The sequence below is a fragment of the Glycine soja genome, chromosome 4 (assembly GCF_004193775.1).
Source record: "Glycine soja cultivar W05 chromosome 4, ASM419377v2, whole genome shotgun sequence".
Lineage (NCBI taxonomy): Eukaryota > Viridiplantae > Streptophyta > Magnoliopsida > Fabales > Fabaceae > Glycine > Glycine soja.
The window spans coordinates 27,406,475-27,426,548 of record NC_041005.1 but is presented as its reverse complement, the minus strand read 5'-3'; the positions used below and the strand labels follow the sequence as shown (position 1 = coordinate 27,426,548).

The 20,074-nt window shown below is 34.2% G+C and overlaps 1 protein-coding gene and 1 long non-coding RNA gene across 2 annotated transcripts; one reads left to right on the top strand and one right to left on the bottom strand.

Annotated features, from left to right (window-relative positions):
- Window positions 1-2,720: 2,720 nt before the first annotated feature.
- Window positions 2,721-5,341, bottom strand: LOC114409568. Its single transcript, XR_003666123.1, has 2 exons — window positions 4,849-5,341; window positions 2,721-3,002 (listed from the first exon to the last, which is right to left on the bottom strand). It is a non-coding gene; the product is annotated as an uncharacterized LOC114409568 (long non-coding RNA).
- Window positions 5,342-8,170: 2,829 nt separating this feature from the next.
- Window positions 8,171-11,481, top strand: LOC114409567 (EIN3-binding F-box protein 1-like). Its single transcript, XM_028373070.1, has 2 exons — window positions 8,171-8,434; window positions 8,881-11,481. Exons 1-2 carry the CDS (start codon window positions 8,410-8,412, stop codon window positions 10,806-10,808), a joined length of 1,953 nt encoding a protein of 650 aa, XP_028228871.1. The 5' UTR covers window positions 8,171-8,409; the 3' UTR covers window positions 10,809-11,481.
- The last annotated feature ends 8,593 nt before the right edge of the window (window positions 11,482-20,074 follow it).

Genomic DNA, 20,074 nt, shown 5'->3' with positions numbered 1-20,074 from the left:
GACGGTTATTAGCTAACAACCGTCTTTGAATGTTGTGTCAGAGGTGACTTTCAAAGACATTTATTTACTAATAACCGTCTTTGAACGGTGTGTCAGAATAGACATTCAAAGACGGTTATTAGTTAATAACCGTCTTTGAATGAAGTGTCAGAGTTGACTTTCAAAGACAGTTATTTGCTAATAACAGTCTTTGAATATCTATTCTGACACACCATTTAAAGACGGTTATTAACTAATAACTGTCTTTGAAATATTACCTATTTTTTCCTTTACATTATACACATACTGAAATATCAATAAAATTGCTTATTCTTCCCACTCCCTAGATAATGAAGAAATTCCATATCAACTATAAAGTTTTGAGGTTGGAGAAAATCAAGGTAAACAAAATACATATATGTTTAACAAACTGCCTCATGCATTACTGATGAAATAGATTAACTTATTCACAATATATAGCAGAACTACAACATCTATTGAAATTCATCTCCAAAAAGAGAGAGATCCATACATATTCTAATTTAATTAGGATAAGGGGTGCAATTAAGAAAACAAAGGAAATTTGGCATTGTACAACACTACAACTAAGCAAAATAGGTAGAGAGAGTTTATACAGTTCAGAGAAGAAATTTGAAGAGAGAAAAAAATAATGTAGAGGAAAAAATAAAGAAATCAGGTAGACTCAGTCATTTGGCTAGATAATTTTATAAGTGATATATGTATCAAATTTAATACACTATGTGCCCTAAACATATTGAGCACTAATTAATTTAGTCTTTAAAGCTATAAAATTATTATTTCAATCATTAAAATTATCAAACGTCAATTATTATTGTTTGGTTTTGTATAGAACTATAGATATCTTATTTCAAAAGTAATCCCGGTTCAAGACAAAATTAAACGTGGATATCTCTTCAGCATGGATAAACATAAATTATTTTAATCTTTAGTTTTATAATTTTAGGATTAAAATAATTGCCAATGTCATTTAGTAGTAAAAACTCATGTGGAGGTAGCAATCCCCAATATATTTTTTCAATAGATTTAGGCATTTGATACGGAGTGGATATAGCAAATGCCTAGATTTAATTTATCTGGACCAAAAGAGTTAAGAAGCAGCCCAATTTATTGAGAACCCACTTAATCTAATTAATCCCAACCAAAAATCAACAGCTAACCGAAGTTTACTAACTAATTAGACCAACCCAAATAAGTTTAACAAAATAAACCCAAAAGAAAAATAAATGAAATATACAAATAAAAAGTAAAAATATCACAAAATAAAAAAAATCCCCAATATTTAGCGGAATAAAATTTCCTAAAGCATTAACACGTGTCTTAATAAAACTCAGAAATATTAAGTTAAATAATTTAGTAATGAACATATGTTTTTTTTCTCAAAAAAAATAGTTTTAATTCTTAAAATTAGTAAAAATAAATTATTTTAATTCTTATTTTTCACTTCCCTAAGAATTTAAATGAAATTTTCGTAATTTTGAGTATTAAATGAATTGACATTCGTATTTTTTAGAATTTTAAGTTATGCTCAGTCAGGTTTTTTTCTTTGAAGATTAGTCACTCACTAGGTATTTTGCACTTATAATATAGTAGTAATAAAAAATTTAAAAATTATAGTAAAATGGTAATATTTTAATTATTCATAAATTACACAGAGAACTCTAATAGCCTTATTCATCCGATCCAATCAACGCATTATTAAATCATATCAATCATTAAAAAACTATGGTATCAATGGATGAATTTCATTAAACCGTAAATATATAAATAATAATAATAATAATAACCCTTTCAAAAAAATAATTAAAATAATAGTTTGTGACTCACCATATTTAACCATGAGAAATTGTATTTTTTTTTAAATTGCACTACCTTAATTCACTAAATAATTAAAACTGCATGTAATTCAATTATTTAGTTTTATTGTAAAGAATAGACATAATTATTACTACTACTTTTAAATAGTTTTCTTTTTATAATATGTTATTATTATTACTACTACTTTAAAAGTTATGAATAAGTATAGTTTATAATCAAATAATTTTATTAACATTCAATGAGTCAAATTTTATAAATACTATATATAAGATTCACAACTTAAATTTTGTAACATATCGAGAAATATTTTATCTTCCTATATATCAACAATTTGCTTATAACTTTTTTATTTTTCTTGTTTCGTCTTTATCCTTAATTTCTACCATTATGAGATTTCACTATATTTTTCATTCTAATGGACAAATACATATCTACGTGTTATGAATAGATCAAAGTATATTTAAGATGAAAACAAATTAATAAATATTAACATGGTGCATGCAGGATTATCTTTTTGCCTTACATTAATATTTATATATATATATATATATATAGTAAGAACAACTTGACTAAATTTATCAAAGAAAGTTAAGAATTAGTGATTTTAAAACAATTATTAGACAACGAAAGGGTGTTCTCTAAAGAACCAATTAGTGTTGAAGAAACAAGGGAGTAGAGATCTCAATTGAATATTAAAGCATATTAAATAGTATACAGAATAGATCATGGTAAAAATAGCACAGACCAGCCAGTGCAGCCACAGTAGAAAATGTTAAGGCAACAAAGTGGATCCCAAAGTAACCAGCCTTTATCAATCAACTAAAACAAATTAAAACACAAATAATAAATATCTATCATGCATAAGTAAACAAAAAAAATTTCAATTATAAAAACAAACAGTGATGTGATTTTAAAAGAAAGAGAACTAGGAAAGTATCATAAATGACCCCAAAAAAGGGGAAATAGTGCAAGTTACTACAAAACAAAGGAGTCACGTGTATAAAAGCAAAAGACTATAAAGAAGGCTAGTTCACTAGGTGGCTGCACTACATTGAAAACCTGACAAAACGCCTGAAAAATCTAATTGAGCATGGCTTGAAGCCATTTCAAGTATTACACTTTGATGCAAAAATGGTCAATGCAGGCTGACAAGGCAAAGATGATGGCTGCATCAAAAGAAAATTATCAAGTATTATTAGATGACATATAGTAAAACAAAAGCATTTAACATGTATGAAACAACATTGGTGGCAACACTTTCGTAGACCAAATGAAGACAAATCCATGACCATGCTAACAAAAACAATAGGTTCTCTTAATAATGAACTGCCTACCATCCATTTCCAATATTTTATTATTTAAGTTTCCCCCTTGTAAACCCTGTGTACCCTTTCTTCCCTCTCTCCCCTTTTAACTTCCAATTTTTGGTCAATAATCAACTATATTAACATTCTCCCTGTCTACTTTCACAACCAATTCCACAAGAATAAAGTTTTAATCACAATCAATAAGGAGTCTAAACAAATAAAAAAGGTCACAATTAGTGTGCTATCCAAAGAGTTCCATAACATTGTCAATTCATGACTCAAAGGAAGAAGGTTTTGATTATAGATTGGAAATAGCATAAATCAAGGCACCCCCACCCCAAGTCTAGTTGAAACCTCAAAATAGTTGTTCAACATTTTAAATCTACACAGAGACCACCTATTCATAACAACAAAAACATAGAACTTATCAAGCAATAACAGAAATAATAAGTTGAAATGAATAAACAATTTAAAAAAAGAGCTAGTAGTTTGGAGAAGAAGTGCATGCACTGAAATTACACAAGCAAATCAGAAACTAGGAAGTGGACAGAGGCGGTATCTATAGTGGCACACTCATGGAAATAATTGTTAATTTAGTCCTTGATTAGTTCCTCTACTTAATACACTCATGGTATAGATAGTATTGAATGTATGTAACTATTCCTGGGTGATAAACTTCATAAGATAAATTAATTCTTCTAGGTTAACGATATTTCAAACTTTTATAAATATATTGTGATAAGAGAAAAAAAAACTTAATAAGAAAAAAAACTTTGAACATACCTGTTTGGGATAAGTGAGGATTCTAGGTACTTTGTAACAACATTGAATATCTATGGGCACCAAACATATAATTATGGTTTAATCAAAATTTTACAAGTTCAAAACAAGCACAATAAGAGCATACAATATCCTCAGAGCAGCAATCTTTTTATTGACTTAGAAACCACAGCTCTATAATGCAACTTAATGTCCTGTACCAGAACAACCAGATGGTTGGCTACATGGAACAACCACAATAAAAAAAAAACTAACAAAGCTGAAAACAACCAAATCTGCATCCCAGCACCATTAACCAAACACATACAATTATCACTAAACACTACTCAACCCACAATGTACCATCAATTTCAAACAAGAATTTAAAATAAAAACTCTCTGCTACACTTTATTATTTTTAATTTCTCACAGGTATACTCCTATGGGGACAATCATGTTTGAAGCACAATGGCACACTAAATGTGAGCATCTTTCTCTTTTGAAAATTAAACCTTGGTTTGCCACATTCATAGGAGTAACCCTTTACGCAAGACCCAACCCTTGTTGGTACTACACATTCTAAATTCTAGCAAATCCACACACCTACCATAGCTAAAAGGTCTAGTTGAGATCATCTCCGAGAAAGTAATCACTATTTTTACTATTTCTTTAAAATAAGCTAATCTAATCACAATCCAGATTCCAAAGCAAGTGCACAAATACTAATGTGTGCACCTCTCTCAACGGGAATTGGAACCTCGTTAGTTGTTCGTCGCATTATCGAGATTAACCCCTTATGCTAGACCCAACCCCTATCGTTACTGCACATTCTAAATTCCAGAAAATCCAAACAACCACCGCAACTTAAAATATTATTATTTCTTCAAAATAAGCTAATCTAAGCGCAATTCAAATTCCAGAACTAGTAAGTGGACAGAGGCAGAACCTGTAGTGGCACACGAGTTCGAGGGAGGCCCCGGCGATGCCGTCGAGGAGGGCACCACGGCGGGAGTCGGCGGCGGCCTTGGGCGGTTGGTCCCCCTAGAGGCGGACGACATAGACTTCGAGGACGGTGACGACGAGGTTGGGGAGGGAGCCGACGTGGTGGCGAGGGCGGGAGGGCCACTCGGCGTCGATGTCGTCGGGCTGGAGAAGGACGAAGTGAGAGCGAGAGTGGGTGAGGAACCCGGTGGCACAATTGTCGATGTCGGTGGGGCACTGCATCATCTTGTACGCCGCGAAACTCATGGTGGAAGAAACAGTGTTTCTGTGTGTCCCTGACTAACTATGATTTGTTAGTGTAGTTCAATCTCAGCGGTGAAAGAGAAGAGAGAGTATGAGAGCGTGAGAGTGAGAGGGAGGCTGAGTGGAGGCCAGCTTCAAGAATTAGGGTTCGCAAAAGGAAGGTGGGAGGACGCGTTTTGTTTTTTTTTTTTCTGAATTACTACGGTTTTTTACTAAAACCCGTAGTAAATTTAATTACATATAACATTCTAAGGCGGTTTTTCTTAACCGTTTTAGAATGTATGTCGTAAAATGCTTTGAATCTTATAATAATTACAAAAATGTCACCGTACCACTTTTTAAGCCGGTTCTTATACAACCGTCGGAAATACTGTGTCGTAAAAAACTATTTTTCTAGTAGTGATTATAAAAAGTTTAATATTGATAATACTAAAAGTGAATATTTATTATGATTTTTTTAAATAGGACAACTTATAGGCCTAAAAGACTTTTTGAATAGCCTAAGGCCTGGCGTGTTTAATTAAATAGATTTTTCTAAATGCCTTGGACAACTTTATTTTCTGAAAAAGCCTGACCAAATCTAAGTCTGATGTAGGTTAGACTATAGGTCCCTATTGACCAATCTGACTTATTTCCACTCTAGTTACCAACTCAACCTCATCCTTATTAAGTTAAAAATATATATTCATATCTTTTTTCTTATTTAAAAAATAATAAAATTTATATTAAATAATTAAGATTCTCTTATAAAAATTTAAAATATAAAGAAACTTTAAATAATAAAGTTTTATACGTAGTGTATCTAATAAGACTATTTTATTAAAAGGGTATTTCTAAAGAGAGAGAGAAACTCACTTCCGTATTCAAAAGAGTTCTATTGAAACTAAATATAAGTGATTAGGAATACTGGTGAACTTGAAAGGTTGATCAGGCAAATGGTGAAACTTACAAATGCATGCATAGACACTTCATTAATGCTCAAGTCAATAAGTATGTGAGAAGAGTAATCAGGCATAAAAATGTGTACTTGAAGAAATAGTTATAAAAATCAGACTGGTTCAATCAAGACCTGGTGTTTTGGGCAATCCAATTAAGGTATAGGACAAAAAATACAAACAATCCAGCTTGACCCGACCGAGTTTGATCAAACTAGGTGACCCGAATCGAGTTGGCCCAATATGACTCAGGTAACTAGTATATATATATATATATATATATATATATATATATATATATATATATATATAGTTTTTATAACACATTATTAGCTTCTAAAGGAAAATATCACAAGAAGGGGAGTTGAATTATGATTTTTACTTAATTTAAAAACTTTTTCTAAATCAATAAAGTTATCGTCTGATGAGACTTAAGAAAATCAAATAATATATTTTTGCAGGATAGATCATATGATAGTTTTAAATCTTTGTAAAACAAATAGATTTTTTGAAAAGAAAAGATCAAATTCAAACCATAGGTTAGTTCAAATAATGGAAGAGAGAATAAATAGAATAAGACAAAAGATTTATACTAGTTCGTCTCAACCACCGAGACTATGTCCAATTCTTGACAAACCACCAAGTTTCACTAACTTCAACAAGTTACAAGTATTTATCATTGTCACTTTTGGCTCCTTAACTCATGTTTTACACCAAGCTTATAACATCAACAAGTTACAAAAGATTTGTTGGTTTGATTACACAATGACTAACACTTTATCGTCTTATAAACAAATTCAGCATTTGGTCTTTCTCTCAAGATGAACAAAGTATTTTGAGAGCTTTTCTAAACTTTACAAGAATTTGCAAAAAGAGCTTTTCACAAAAAGAATCAAAATAATGAGCGCTTTAGTTCATACTCCATGCCTTCAAAGCTTCTGATATTTATAGGTCCCCTTCAATCAAGTATCCATTGTTTCTAAACAGACATATTTCCTTTCTTAAGCTTGTGTCTGAAAAATGTGGTTGTTGGGGCATTAAATGCGTGCATTCAATGCACATACTTCTTCATGCTAGAAAACCACTCTTTGTCACTCGTGTCTTGAACACTACAATAGGAAACCACTTCCTTTTGTGTTAGAACATGTTTGGGCAATAGAACTCTTCTTTTGATGGAAATTGAAAAATTTTAGAACTTGACTTCATTTATTCTTCATATGATTCGATAAATCATAGGAGAATGTCTTTGCAAAATAGATCTTAAACACAGAGTATTAAATGAAGTCTAATGAAAACTCTAATATTGTATCAGATCATGATTCCATCTTGCTACTATCTGGAACATCAGATGCAAACTTCGCGGAACATGTTTTGATAGTGCATAAGAAATAACTTTTAACATTTGTATTTGTTTACATCTAATCTAAATAATTAAGGGTCCTAATTTGTCTTAAGACATTGATGTCTTTTGACCTAACATAGCTAATTATTAAATAACATATAATATACTCCTATGATATTTTTTTTATCTTGATAACAATATATAATAAGTAATTATTATCATATTGATCATAATATGATTTAATACTTACATGTTTTATACAATAATTGTTTCTACCAATTATTAAACTCAGATACTACTCGAACGATCCAACCTTAACTGTAGCACATTAATTACTCGAGTCCGATCACTTGATTAAATATATTTTTCATTTCATTCATTTTATTTATTTGGACTAAAATTTCTGTTAAAAAAATATTGGAACTAAAGCAAAAATTTGATAATTTATGATATACCAAAACTATATTTAAGAGAAGAAAAGAAAAATCAAACAGCATAACAAGAGAGAAAAAAAAGGGGGCTGGAAAGAGAAGCACGTGCCTAGTATTATTCATTATTGAGTTGGAATTGGTATGACACATGCCTAGGTGGTTGGTTTGGTTGGACTAGTATGAGAAAGAGAGAGCGTATGTGTATGTACGGGGAACGTCCGGTTTCAGGGAATGATTCATTGCACCAAAAGCAATTTGTAGCAATATAAAACTTCTTTGCACCTTCTTTCTTTTTCTATTATTAAACTTTATTCACGACACGTATATATTACATTGCATCCTCCCCCTCACACCCCAAGCACCATTCATTCATTCCTTGGCTTCTCTCAAAGATTATTCTTCTTTCTTTTTGCCCTGCTCTGTGGGGTTAGTTTCTGCTCTCAAATGCTCTTGCCCCTTCTTCACTTCTTGGCCTTTGCTTCTGTTGTTGCTGTTGCACTTTCTGGGTGTAAGGATTTTCAGCTGCTCCCGTTGTTCCTTTTGTCGAGCCTGTCATGCCTACCCTTGTCAATTATAGTGGTAAGTGTTGCAAGGTTTTCTATTCTTTGATCGTTTCAAAACTGGTGCAAGGCTTATATACTGTTGTACATGTGAGATAAATAATGTTTCTTTGGTTCTTGGAAATAAAGTTTTCTTAATTTGGAATTGGGATCGTGGCGCGTTTGGATCAGACTAGGATTAGAAAGACTAATAATATATGTTTGCTTGCATATGTATATACATGATGGAAACTTCTGGAGGTTGTTGTTGTTGAAATAAGAGTTGTACAGTGTTTGTAACTGAGATCACGGATTGATTTTTTATTTTTTTTTACTTCTTTTTTATTTTGGTGGGAAATACATATGCAATTAATGTTCTACTGAAGACTTTTATGTGGTGCATGTGTGATGGATAGTTTTTTTGGTTCTTAGAAATAATGTATGTTAATTTGGAGCGATTTTAACATTTATGGATGGGTTTTGCAGGTGATGATGAGCTCTATCATGGGGGTTCCTTCTGTCAAAATCCCATTGATTTGGGTCGCCTGTGTACTTATGGTTCAATTGTGGATGAGTACTACTACACTCCTAGCAAGCGAGCTCGAATCAATGCCCTGGATGCGTTCGAATTTCTAGGGCGAGAGCAAGATCAAAAGCCTACCATTGATGTCCTTCCTGATGAATGCCTTTTTGAGGTTTTCAGATGGCTCTCTAGTGGCAAAGAGAGGAGCTCTTGTGCCTACGTGTCTAAGCGGTGGCTTATGCTCATGAGCAGTATCTGCAAAGCTGAAATTCACAAGTCTGATAAGATGATTGAGGGGTCTGCTTCCGGTTATGTTGAAATGGCCTCAGTGGATGAGGATCAAGGTATTGAAGACAATGGCTACTTAACGCGGTGTTTGGAAGGGAAGAAGGCAACTAATGTAAGGCTTGCTGCAATTGCAGTTGGGACTAGTGCCCGCGGGGGACTTGGAAAGCTGTCTATCAGAGGAAGCAATTCTGTTCGCGGTGTCACAGACGTTGGCCTCTCAGCAGTTGCTCATGGTTGCCCTTCACTTAGATCATTTTCTTTGTGGAATGTGTCTTCTGTTGGTGATGAGGGTCTGTCTGAGATAGCAAAAGGATGCCATATGTTGGAGAAACTTGACATATGCCAGGCCTCCTTCATTAGCAACAAAAGTCTAATTGCAATAGCTAAGGGCTGCCCCAACTTGACCACCTTAAATATCGAATCGTGTCCGAAGATTGGAAACGAGGGGTTGCAAGCTATTGCCAGGTCTTGCCCCAAGTTACAATGCATCTCTATCAAGGATTGTCCTCTTGTTGGGGATCATGGAGTATCAAGTCTATTATCCTCAGCTATTCACCTTTCAAAGGTAAAGCTTCAGGATTTAAACATTACAGATTTCTCTCTGGCTGTCATTGGCCACTATGGAAAGGCAATTTTAAATTTGGTCCTCTGTGGTCTTCAAAATGTCACTGAAAGGGGCTTTTGGGTCATGGGTGTTGCTCAAAGTCTGCAGAAACTGATGTCACTTACAGTTTCTTCCTGCCGAGGGATAACAGATGCAAGCATTGAAGCCATGGGTAAAGGTTGTGTCAACCTAAAGCAGATGTTTCTGCGCAGATGCTGCTTTGTATCCGACAATGGTTTGGTAGCATTTAGCAAAGTTGCAAGCTCTCTTGAGAGCTTGCACTTGGAGGAGTGTAACAACATCAACCAGTTTGGCATTATTTGTGCCCTTTCAAACTTCAAATCGACTTTAAAGTCTCTCACCCTTCTTAAGTGCAAGGGAGTTAAAGATATAGATCTGGAAGTATCTATGTTTCCTCCTTGCGAGTCTCTCCGACATTTATCCATTCATAACTGCCCTGGTGTTGGAAATGCTAGCCTGGCTATGGTTGGGAAATTGTGCCCCCAACTTCAGCATGTTGATCTGACCGGACTTTATGGTCTAACTGATGCCGGCCTTGTTCCTCTTTTGGAGAATTGTGAGGCGGGACTTGTCAAGGTGAACCTTGTCGGCTGCTGGAATTTGACGGATAACATAGTTTCAGTATTGGCCACACTACACGGAGGAACCCTCGAATTGCTAAATCTTGATGGATGCAGGAAGATTACCGACGCAAGCTTGGTTGCAATCGCGGATAACTGCCTTCTGCTTAATGATCTAGATGTGTCAAAGTGTGCAATCACTGATGCCGGTATAGCTGTTCTTTCTAGTGCCAAACAGCTTACTTTGCAAGTGCTTTCTTTGTCAAACTGTTCTGGTGTAACAAACAAGAGTGCGCCTTCCCTAAAAAAGTTGGGCCAGACCTTGGTGGGGTTGAATCTTCAAAACTGCAATTCAATTGGCTGCAACACAGTTGAGTTCCTAGTGGAGAACTTGTGGAGATGTGATATTCTGGCTTAATATCTTAACCATCCAATTGCAATATCAGGGAAGGAGATATAATTTAAGTGACAAAACCGAATCTGGAAATTCAGGATAGATAGTAAATGTATCTTGTGCAATGAACTCACAGGTGGCGACATTCCACATACTTTTTGGACAGATGTACCTACCTATCTAGGGTGGATTGGGTGGGAGTTTGTTGACATAGTTGTTTTCCAGGGAACTATGATAGATCCTTTCTTTAGCCCTTTTTTTTCAAGCATTTTTCATACAGAAATGCTTGTTACAACAACCCTTTTGGCCTTGCTACTTGAGGCCACTTCCTTTATGCTATGGTTCCGTGAGAAAACCTTTACTATGTCTTGGTTGATGGTTGCCTCTAGATAGATAGTACATTGTATATGTTGTCGCTTTTGTATTGTTGGATGTTGCACTTGCTCATACTTACGCTCTTGAAATCTTGTTATTTATTGTTTAGTTTGCCAATCTAGAATAATATACCAAACCAGCTGGAATCTGGATGATTTAGCATGTTTTTTCCTTTCATCTGCTTTGTAGATCAAGGTGATTGCGTTGGGGGGTCTAATATTCAAGGGTGCTGTTGAGTTTGGGAAGGTAGATTTAAGTCTGTTTCAACCTTGCAAAAATATATTTGAAGATCATTGCAATGGTGACTGCTGCAGCCATCGAATGTGCATTCTCCAATCTTCGTTCAATTACTCAAAGTTAAAAGTTTAGAATTGTAAATTTACGTGTATTAATTGACTTTTGAGTCATAGCATGAAGATAAGACACAGATTGCTAATTATATTGATCGTATGAATTACTTAGGTGCTGTTCGAATAGGGGAAATATTTTAGTTTGGCATGATTTAAAGTTAGGAAGGTTATACTTGCTTTATTTAATGTTTTGTTTTATAAAAAAAAGTTATATCAAAAGCACTTGAATAGAACAGTAAAAAAAAAAAAAAAAAAGAGGAAATATCTTCAAATTGTTTCTATTTTTTAAAAATACTTATGTCGGAAATAATTTCAAAAATTAATAGATTTGGGATAAAATTCATCGAAATTATTTTAGCAAACAGATTTTGAAATAAAAAAAGTGATGTCTTCAAACAATTTTTAATAAACAGGACATAGATCACCATAGAACAATATTTGTTAATACAAATAATAACAACTTGTGCTCCTTAATCAAGTGATTCAATATTCGATTTTTGACTTTGAATATGAAATGTTGGATAGAAAATACCTTATTTTGTGTGTGTTCACAATTCTAATAAAATTTAGTCATGCATTTGAGTGATAAATACTTCATACAAATATCATGATCAGTAAGAACAAAAAATAAGTAAACCTTAATTTTTCATATTTGGTATGTAATTTTTCTAAGAAAAATATTTACTCATAAGCTAGTGATGCTTTCGGCTACTGGACTCTCGCCATCTAGGGTGTAGCATTCTCTGCTGCTTCACCTAGCAGCACGACACTTGTATAGCTCTCCCACAATATTTCTTTATGTTATTTGTACCAGTAACTCGTTTATGGATGAGGGCTTTTGGGGAAGTCAGTTTGGCCCTGAAACCTATGTGCCTATGACTTCGTTTCTCAAGAAATCCGCGCAGCGGATCTTGAAACCTGCATAATTTTTATATTTTACTCTCTATACCCAGAAACTATATTCATTTTAGTCCTTACACATTTTAACAGATTTTAATCTCTACATATTAACTTTTTAATCCATTATAGCTCTACAATTTTGAATAACAAAGATTTAAAAGGATTAGAAAGTATACGATGTAAGGATTAAAACGAGTAATTTTGGATGTAAGGATTAAAACATAAATATTGGACAAGTAACAACGACCAAATAAGTTATTAAATTTTAAAAATATTCATAAGAAACATTGATTCTATGAATACTGAATGATGTTTCTTACAAAATTATTTATATATAAAGGAGGGGAAAAAAGATTTAATAGTATTAAGAAATGGTTGTTACAATCCTTTAGGCCTCGCTACTTTGGGCCATATCCTTTATGCTAAGATTTCCTGAGAATACCTTTACTATGTCCTGGATGATGGTTGCCTCTAGATAGATAGTACATTGTATATGTTAAGTCTCTTCTGTATTGCTGGATGTTGCACTTGCTCATTCTTATGCTCTTGAAATCTTGTTAATTTACTGTTTAGTTTACTAATCTAGAATAATATACCAAACATGGAATCTGGATTATTTAGCATTTTTTTTCCTTCATCTGATGTGTAGATCAAGGTGATTGCATTAGGCAATTTTATGACTAGGGGTCTAATATTCAAGGGCGTTGGTGGTGGAACGGGCTTCACATATTTACAATCAAATCCTTTTTTTAGGAGGTTCTCTTGCTTATGCATTGCAAATTTATTTTTCAACAATAATGCAATTTATAGTTTTTAACACTTGCCTATCTTATTATTTGTTCCACCTCTATTATTAGTATCTTATTACTATTATTATGACATTTAAATTTATGACAATTTGTAAATGGCTTATGCGGAAATGAGCTAGCGATGGAGAATAATAGAGGTTGCATCTGCGAAACCTCTACTCAAGATAAAAAAAAAAAAAAAAAAAAGATGGTTGCAATGTTCATTAATAAACTTGACTGTGTTTTCTATGATCGCGTGAATGGAAGCATCAAGTCTCAGATATTGTTATTATCAACAATATGATTTCATTGGGACAGCTAGTCGAGAAAAGATAAAGAGGAATAATATTCTAGATTAGTAAACTAAGCAATCACCTTTGATAATATTGTTATTATTAACAATGAAGAGTGTTGCTAGGTGCACCCAACATTATTGTCTTTTACGGATCAAGTTGATCTGTAAGTCTTTTACGGATCAACTTGATCCGTAAGGGAAGAAATTAACAGGGACAGTTTTGTCATTTTCAAAGAATGCTAGGTACTCCAGCAATAATGCTGGGTGCACCTAGCAACACTCTTCATTGTTGATTAAAGGGCCCTATTCAGCAAAACCAAGCCCAAACACTTGATCTTTACCTACATTCCAAGCAGCCTTGGCTATGTGATGTTGTTTCCTACACTCCCACTTTTGTTTCTTACACTTCCTATTGCACTCCCAATTTACATTTTGGAAATGGACTTTTTGGAATGTAATAGAAAGTACAAGAAACAGATGCCTATTATATTCCTTTACCGGCGTGTTGCTATCATTGCAATCACAATAGGCCATTACTTCATACATATCAAAGAAATGCTTCTTGGCACCCCCAAAATGCCTTTAAATGAGACTCATACATTATGAGCCCAATTCATAAGAAACATTATTGTTATACTTAATGTTTTTTTCCCTCCAAAATGATCTATCTATAAGTGTAACTCTATAAGTTCTCATTATATCGACAATAATATAAAATTTAGTTTAATATTATAAATAGTAAGTTATATCTAGCAACACATCACTATTACCCAAGTAAGAAAAATGTCTTTATGATTTGACAAAACCTCTTATAATATATGTTCTTATATAAGTTAGTCTCTTTGTCTGATATAATAATTAAATAGAAGGCATAGATCAAAATATATTTATTTAATTTTTTTATACTCGAGGAGATATTAGAATAAATGAGATCAATATCCATATTAATTTATTTAACACAACCATTCATAATTGTCTTACTCTATCAAGAGGGCCCAAAATATTACTAATGTAATAAAGGAGGGACAAATCTCATTTAGATCATTTACATTTCTCTTCATGATTTGTTCTATGCCGAATTGTCACCTTTATAATTACTTATCACATACAATGTTTGATGGCGATCAAACATTCAACTTCCGATGTAGGAATCATAGTGACTCCATGTCTAAAAATTATAAACACTATAGTCACTTTGAGAATCTCTCATGGTAATTTCATAACTTTATGTTTTTGGTCCCTAATATATACTCATTTTTTGCATTTAGTCCCTAATAAATTTTTCTTTTGAATCATGTCCCTAATATTTGAAAACTTTTTTCTGAGGTCCCTGCTGTTAGTGGGAATCCGTTATTTGCTTACGTGGTCATTAACCAAACATGTAGACATGTGATGTGTGGTGTCGTTTGTAATATTTGAGTGAGTAGAATTACACTTTGGAATTTTTTTTTTCAAAAAATAAAAAGAAAAACAAAGTCATTCTTCTCCTTCTCCATAGTAGTAGCTACCACTTTCCTCCGAACCAAGCACCTAACTTTTTGCCAGTGCCAAACCCAAATGACAAAAGGGTGCTTGCGTTATAACACTGTCCTCTCTCACTTGCTAGTTTCTTATCATTCACTCACTCGTTACCGTGTCTCTGAAATGGGTAAACAATTATTGAATTCCTTTCCTCCCATCATTTTCTTCTTCATTTTGTTTTCCACTATTTCCAGTGATGAAGCTTCCAAGACCTTCATCTTCCGCATGGGTTCCCAATCGAAGTCCACTGTGTTCCCCATTCACTTTGAAGACCACCGTCGCTAGCTCCACACCACATGCTCCCTGCAATTCCTCGACCTCCACCACCAGGGCAGCCTCGAGGACAAGAAGATGAAGAAAAAGGCGAAGGCAATGGAAAATGACAATGGAAAAGACTAAAACTTTTATTGGGTTTTGGAGATACCCTTTTGCGAGAATCGAAGTGGGGTTTGGGTTTTGAGATGCGAAATAACCTAGAAGTGTTCATCAGAGGTGAGGGAGTGGAACGTTGGAGAAAGTGCAAATTGCTGCCCCCTTCTTCTCCGAAAATAACCATGCACAACCACCACCGTTGTAGGCCCCACCATCCTCAGCGAAACCAAAGCAATGAAACCGCATGACCTCATTCCTACTGGCGATGCACCACTTGTTCTCCTCGTCGTTGTTACCCTCGATGAGCCCCCCGGTGGCACGTGTCTTCAGCACCTCGTGAAACTCCTCGAACTGCACCTTGAAAATCAATTCAACCTGACCCAAGAAGGGATTGGACCCCAACTTGTGTGGAAGATGATTTCGACAATGTTGCAAAAGGGTGGCCTTCGAGAAGTTCAATGATGCCATGTGATAAGGTTGTCGTTGTTTTAGTGCTACTTCGAGAACATGTTATGGTGGTTCATGCTTCGAATTCAAGTTTGGTTGTTGATGATGGGTATTTCGAGCTTGGATGATTCTCCAAAGGTGGCTTGGAGTGCAGTTGCGATTGGGGTTGTTGTGGTTTTGGGAGTGGTGGTGTGACTTTGTTGGTCATGGTGAAGAAGAAGAGGTGTGGTGGAAGAAAGGGGTTGGAGGATGAGGAGGAAAATGGGTTTGTGCCTATGTTTACGTCATTTTTACTTTTTTTAAATAAAAATTTCAACGTGTAATCCTACTTACACAAATATTACACATGACACCACACGTCGCATGCCTATGTGTCCGATTAACAATCACTTACAATATGTTAATATTATCACTTACACACGATTTTTTATATTGACGGATGAATTGCACTTTCAATATTTTTTTTGTTATTTTATTACTTCTAGGGTTAAATTGGCGACTATTAACACTGATACAAAATTAGTCAATTTTACTGCCTTTAGTTAAAGCATAATTATGTTTTTTTTATATGGTCTAATTTGTTGATCTGTTGATGGCAGGTTCGTGCGGACTACGTGAAAGCGGAAGAGTACTGTGAAAGGGCAATTTTGGCGAATCCAAATGATGGAGGTGTGTTGTCCATGTACGCAGATTTAATATGGCAAACACAAAAAGATACTTGTGGAGCTGAGGGGTACTTTGATCAAGCAGTTAAAGCCTCCCTTGATGACTGGTAAGAAATATTATTAACTGATTCCTTATTGACTTGTGAATTTTATATGCTGTTGTTATTGATTAACTCGTTCTATAAATTAATGAAAGGCTTGCTTTGATGTTGCAGTTATGTTATAGCATCTTGCGCGCATTTCCTTTGGGAGGCCGAGAAGGAGGAGGAAGAAGAAGATCCGTCGAAAGAATCATCAAGTTTCTTCCATGGAACTCTTCAATCCTCAACTCCTTTAGCAGCTGCTTCTTAAGTTGTGTGGTTCAATTTCCATACTGGATAATTTTCTTTATAGATATTAAATATTCATATAAATGAAAATAAATAGTAAAATGATTCAATTTTATCTCATAAGTTAAAATCAAACTTATGCACATAAGTTTTTAGAAAAGTTACGCTAAAGAGTTTCTATATAAAAATAAAAGTGCATAAGTTAGAAACTTATGGAAAAAATATATTTCATTTTACTTTAGTATTTTCTTTTTTAAAAAAAAATTATGAACAAAATTATCCAGATATGGTCTTACTAACTAACTTTTGTTTATAGTTTACCTTAACCTCTCTCCGTACAACCTTTTTGGTAATAATCTTTTTGGTTGATGAAAATGGTTATATATAATGCTTTTCATCCTCGTCATTAATGTACATTCATGTTGAATTTGAAGCACAAAGGAGAATAAAAGATGGGGAGATTTTTGTTATGATTTTCCTTTTGATTAAGTTGCACTAAAGTCAAATTTTTGTTATGATTACCCTTGGATGTATAGAGAACAATATATATGCTTTTACAAGCTTATGAAGTTACGGTGGAAGATGTCATATTTTTTATCTTTGGGCGATGGATTGGGCTTAAGATGGAGTGTGAATGATTTGTTTTGTAGATTATGATTATTAATGAAACACATGTTATTATTCTTAATTCGTCTTTTGTGTTGTAAAGCTGTCACATTAGATACAACCATCACTACTAGAAAAAAATTATATTTTAAGACGTCAAATCGACTACGATTCTTAAGATCCGTCTTAAATTTAAACACATGACAATTTCGTAAATAATAAAAAATATACAAAGACAGTTTTAAAAATTAAATATTTAAAGGCGGTTTACTAAAGACCGTATTTAAATATACGGGTTCAAATACGGTTCATTAAAGACCGTCTTTAAAATTAGCGTCCTTTCTCATTCCTATTTCTCGCATATATATAGGAAATGCATTCTCAAACCTTCTCGTGACCAATGAAACCCTACTTTTGTGCCACGATTCCAGAGTTTGAATTCAACCAAGAAGAGAGCCCCATCAGAGAGCAACAGAAGCTTCTTGAACTCTTCAATTACCGACATGGACTCAACAGCGGATTTGGGGTTTCATCGTAAACAATAGACCCTCTTTTTCCCCATATCTTTCAATCCTGTCTATTTTTTTTTCTATTTCGCTTTCCTCTCTCTCGATCTCCTTTGTTTATTTGATGTTCATTTGTGTTTTCTGTTATGTGACAGTTTTGCGTTGTTGATGTTCATTTGTCTTTTTCTGTTATGTGTGTCGTCTGTGGAGACGTGTAAGGGGAGGAGAAGGGGTGGCGGTGTTGCGTGGCTTATGGTGATGGATTGATGGTAGCCAGAGGAGAAAGGAAAGAGGGAGGTGGAGGAGGACGATGACGACTCGTCCGAGTTACACGACTTAGTGGCTCACTTGGGTGAGGGAGGGACAAGGGAGAGAAGCAAGGTGCAAAGCTTAGCGAGCTTGATGCGGAAGAGGAAGACGCGATGGAGGAAGAAGGTTTCAGGCGGTGGCGGCAGTGGCAGCGGCTCCTCGTCTTCGCTGGGGAAGGATAAGCTTATATTTATGGTTCATAATGCATCATCGTTATATTATTATATTATATTTGTTATTTCAAATTTAATTTATTATAAATTATATAAATAATGTACTATGAAGTTGGAGATCTTATCATTATTTAACTGAGTGGGAACTGTTGTTTGGTGGAACAGACCTGCCCGCAATGATGAAGTGTTTCTCGGTGTCCTTAGCCTCTTTATGGGTTTTCCTTGCTCTCTTTTCTCTAAGGTATGAAACCTTGGAATGATTCTTCTGCTTCCCTTGCTATTGTTTTGTTGATTCTGAGTTTCACTTCTGTAGTCCTTTATGCTACACTTTGGAGTGGCGATTCCAATCACCTTTCCTCCTTCTCCATTATGCTGCCATTGATCTTCAAGAAGCAAAGGACTCCATTGATGAAGAAGATCCAAGGCCTACAAGCTCTACATGGAGCTACGTTACACATCGACTTGCAATTCTCTCACACTCATCGAGGTTACCACACCAAAAACCAAACGTATTTTATACGGATTCATATGCCCCACTAATTGATATGAAATAGAACTGATATGTACTCCCATGAAATTAATATTAAAAGGTTCAGAAAGGTATTGTTACCCTTTATATTTACTCCTAAGGGTTTGTCATCATCAAAAAGGGAGAGATTGTTGAATCCACATCCTTGGTTTTAATTATAAAAAATCATTAGCAATGCAAATTTTAAGAGTTATAGTTGTATGTGATGACTAACATTTGTAGAAGCAAGGCTTCAAGAAGATGTTTTGATGATGCCAAAGGAACGCGCTTCTCAAATTTTATTCAATCCAAGAAATCCAAGATATATGATCAAGTAAACCTCTAGAATCTTCCAAGTTGAAACATCAAAAGGTTTGGCCAAAGGATTTGATTTAAATTGTTTTTAAAAGAGATTTACTCTCTGGTAATCAATTACTAAAGGTTGTAATCGATTACCAGTGGCCAAAATGCTTTCTAAAAAGCTTTTAAATGTTTTAAAATGTTTTAGCAAGCATGCAATTGATTACACATGGCTTGTAATCGATTACCAGTGATTTGGAATGTTTTAAAACATCCATAAGAAATTTGAATTTAAATTTCAAAGTTGAAAGTTGGAAGTTGGAAGTGGAAGTTATTGGAAGTTGAAAGTTGAAAATGGAAGTTGGAAGTTGGAAGTTAGAAGTGGAAGTTACTAGAAGTTGAAGTTGGAAGTGGAAGTTATTGGAAGTTGGAAGTGGAAGTTACTGGAAGTTGAAGTTGTGTAATCGATTACAGTGAGTTGGTAATCGATTACCATTATTTAAAAATTCAAATTTCAAATGTGAAGAGACATAACTCTTCAGAAGTAACTGTGTAATTGATTACACCATTATGGTAATCGACTACCAGTAAGGATTTTCGAAAATAATTCCCAACAATCACATCTTTTCATTTAAATTTTGAATGGCCATCAAAGGCCTATATATATGTGACTTGGTCACGAAATTCTCTCAGAGTTTTCCCTGTTCAAAAAAGTCATAATCCTCTCAAACAAAAATCTCTTATCATCCAACATTCCTTGGTCAAACACTTGTGTTATTCAATAAGGAATTGAGTGCTTCATTGTAAACATCTATCTCTTTCAAGAGAGATCATCTTCTTCTTCTT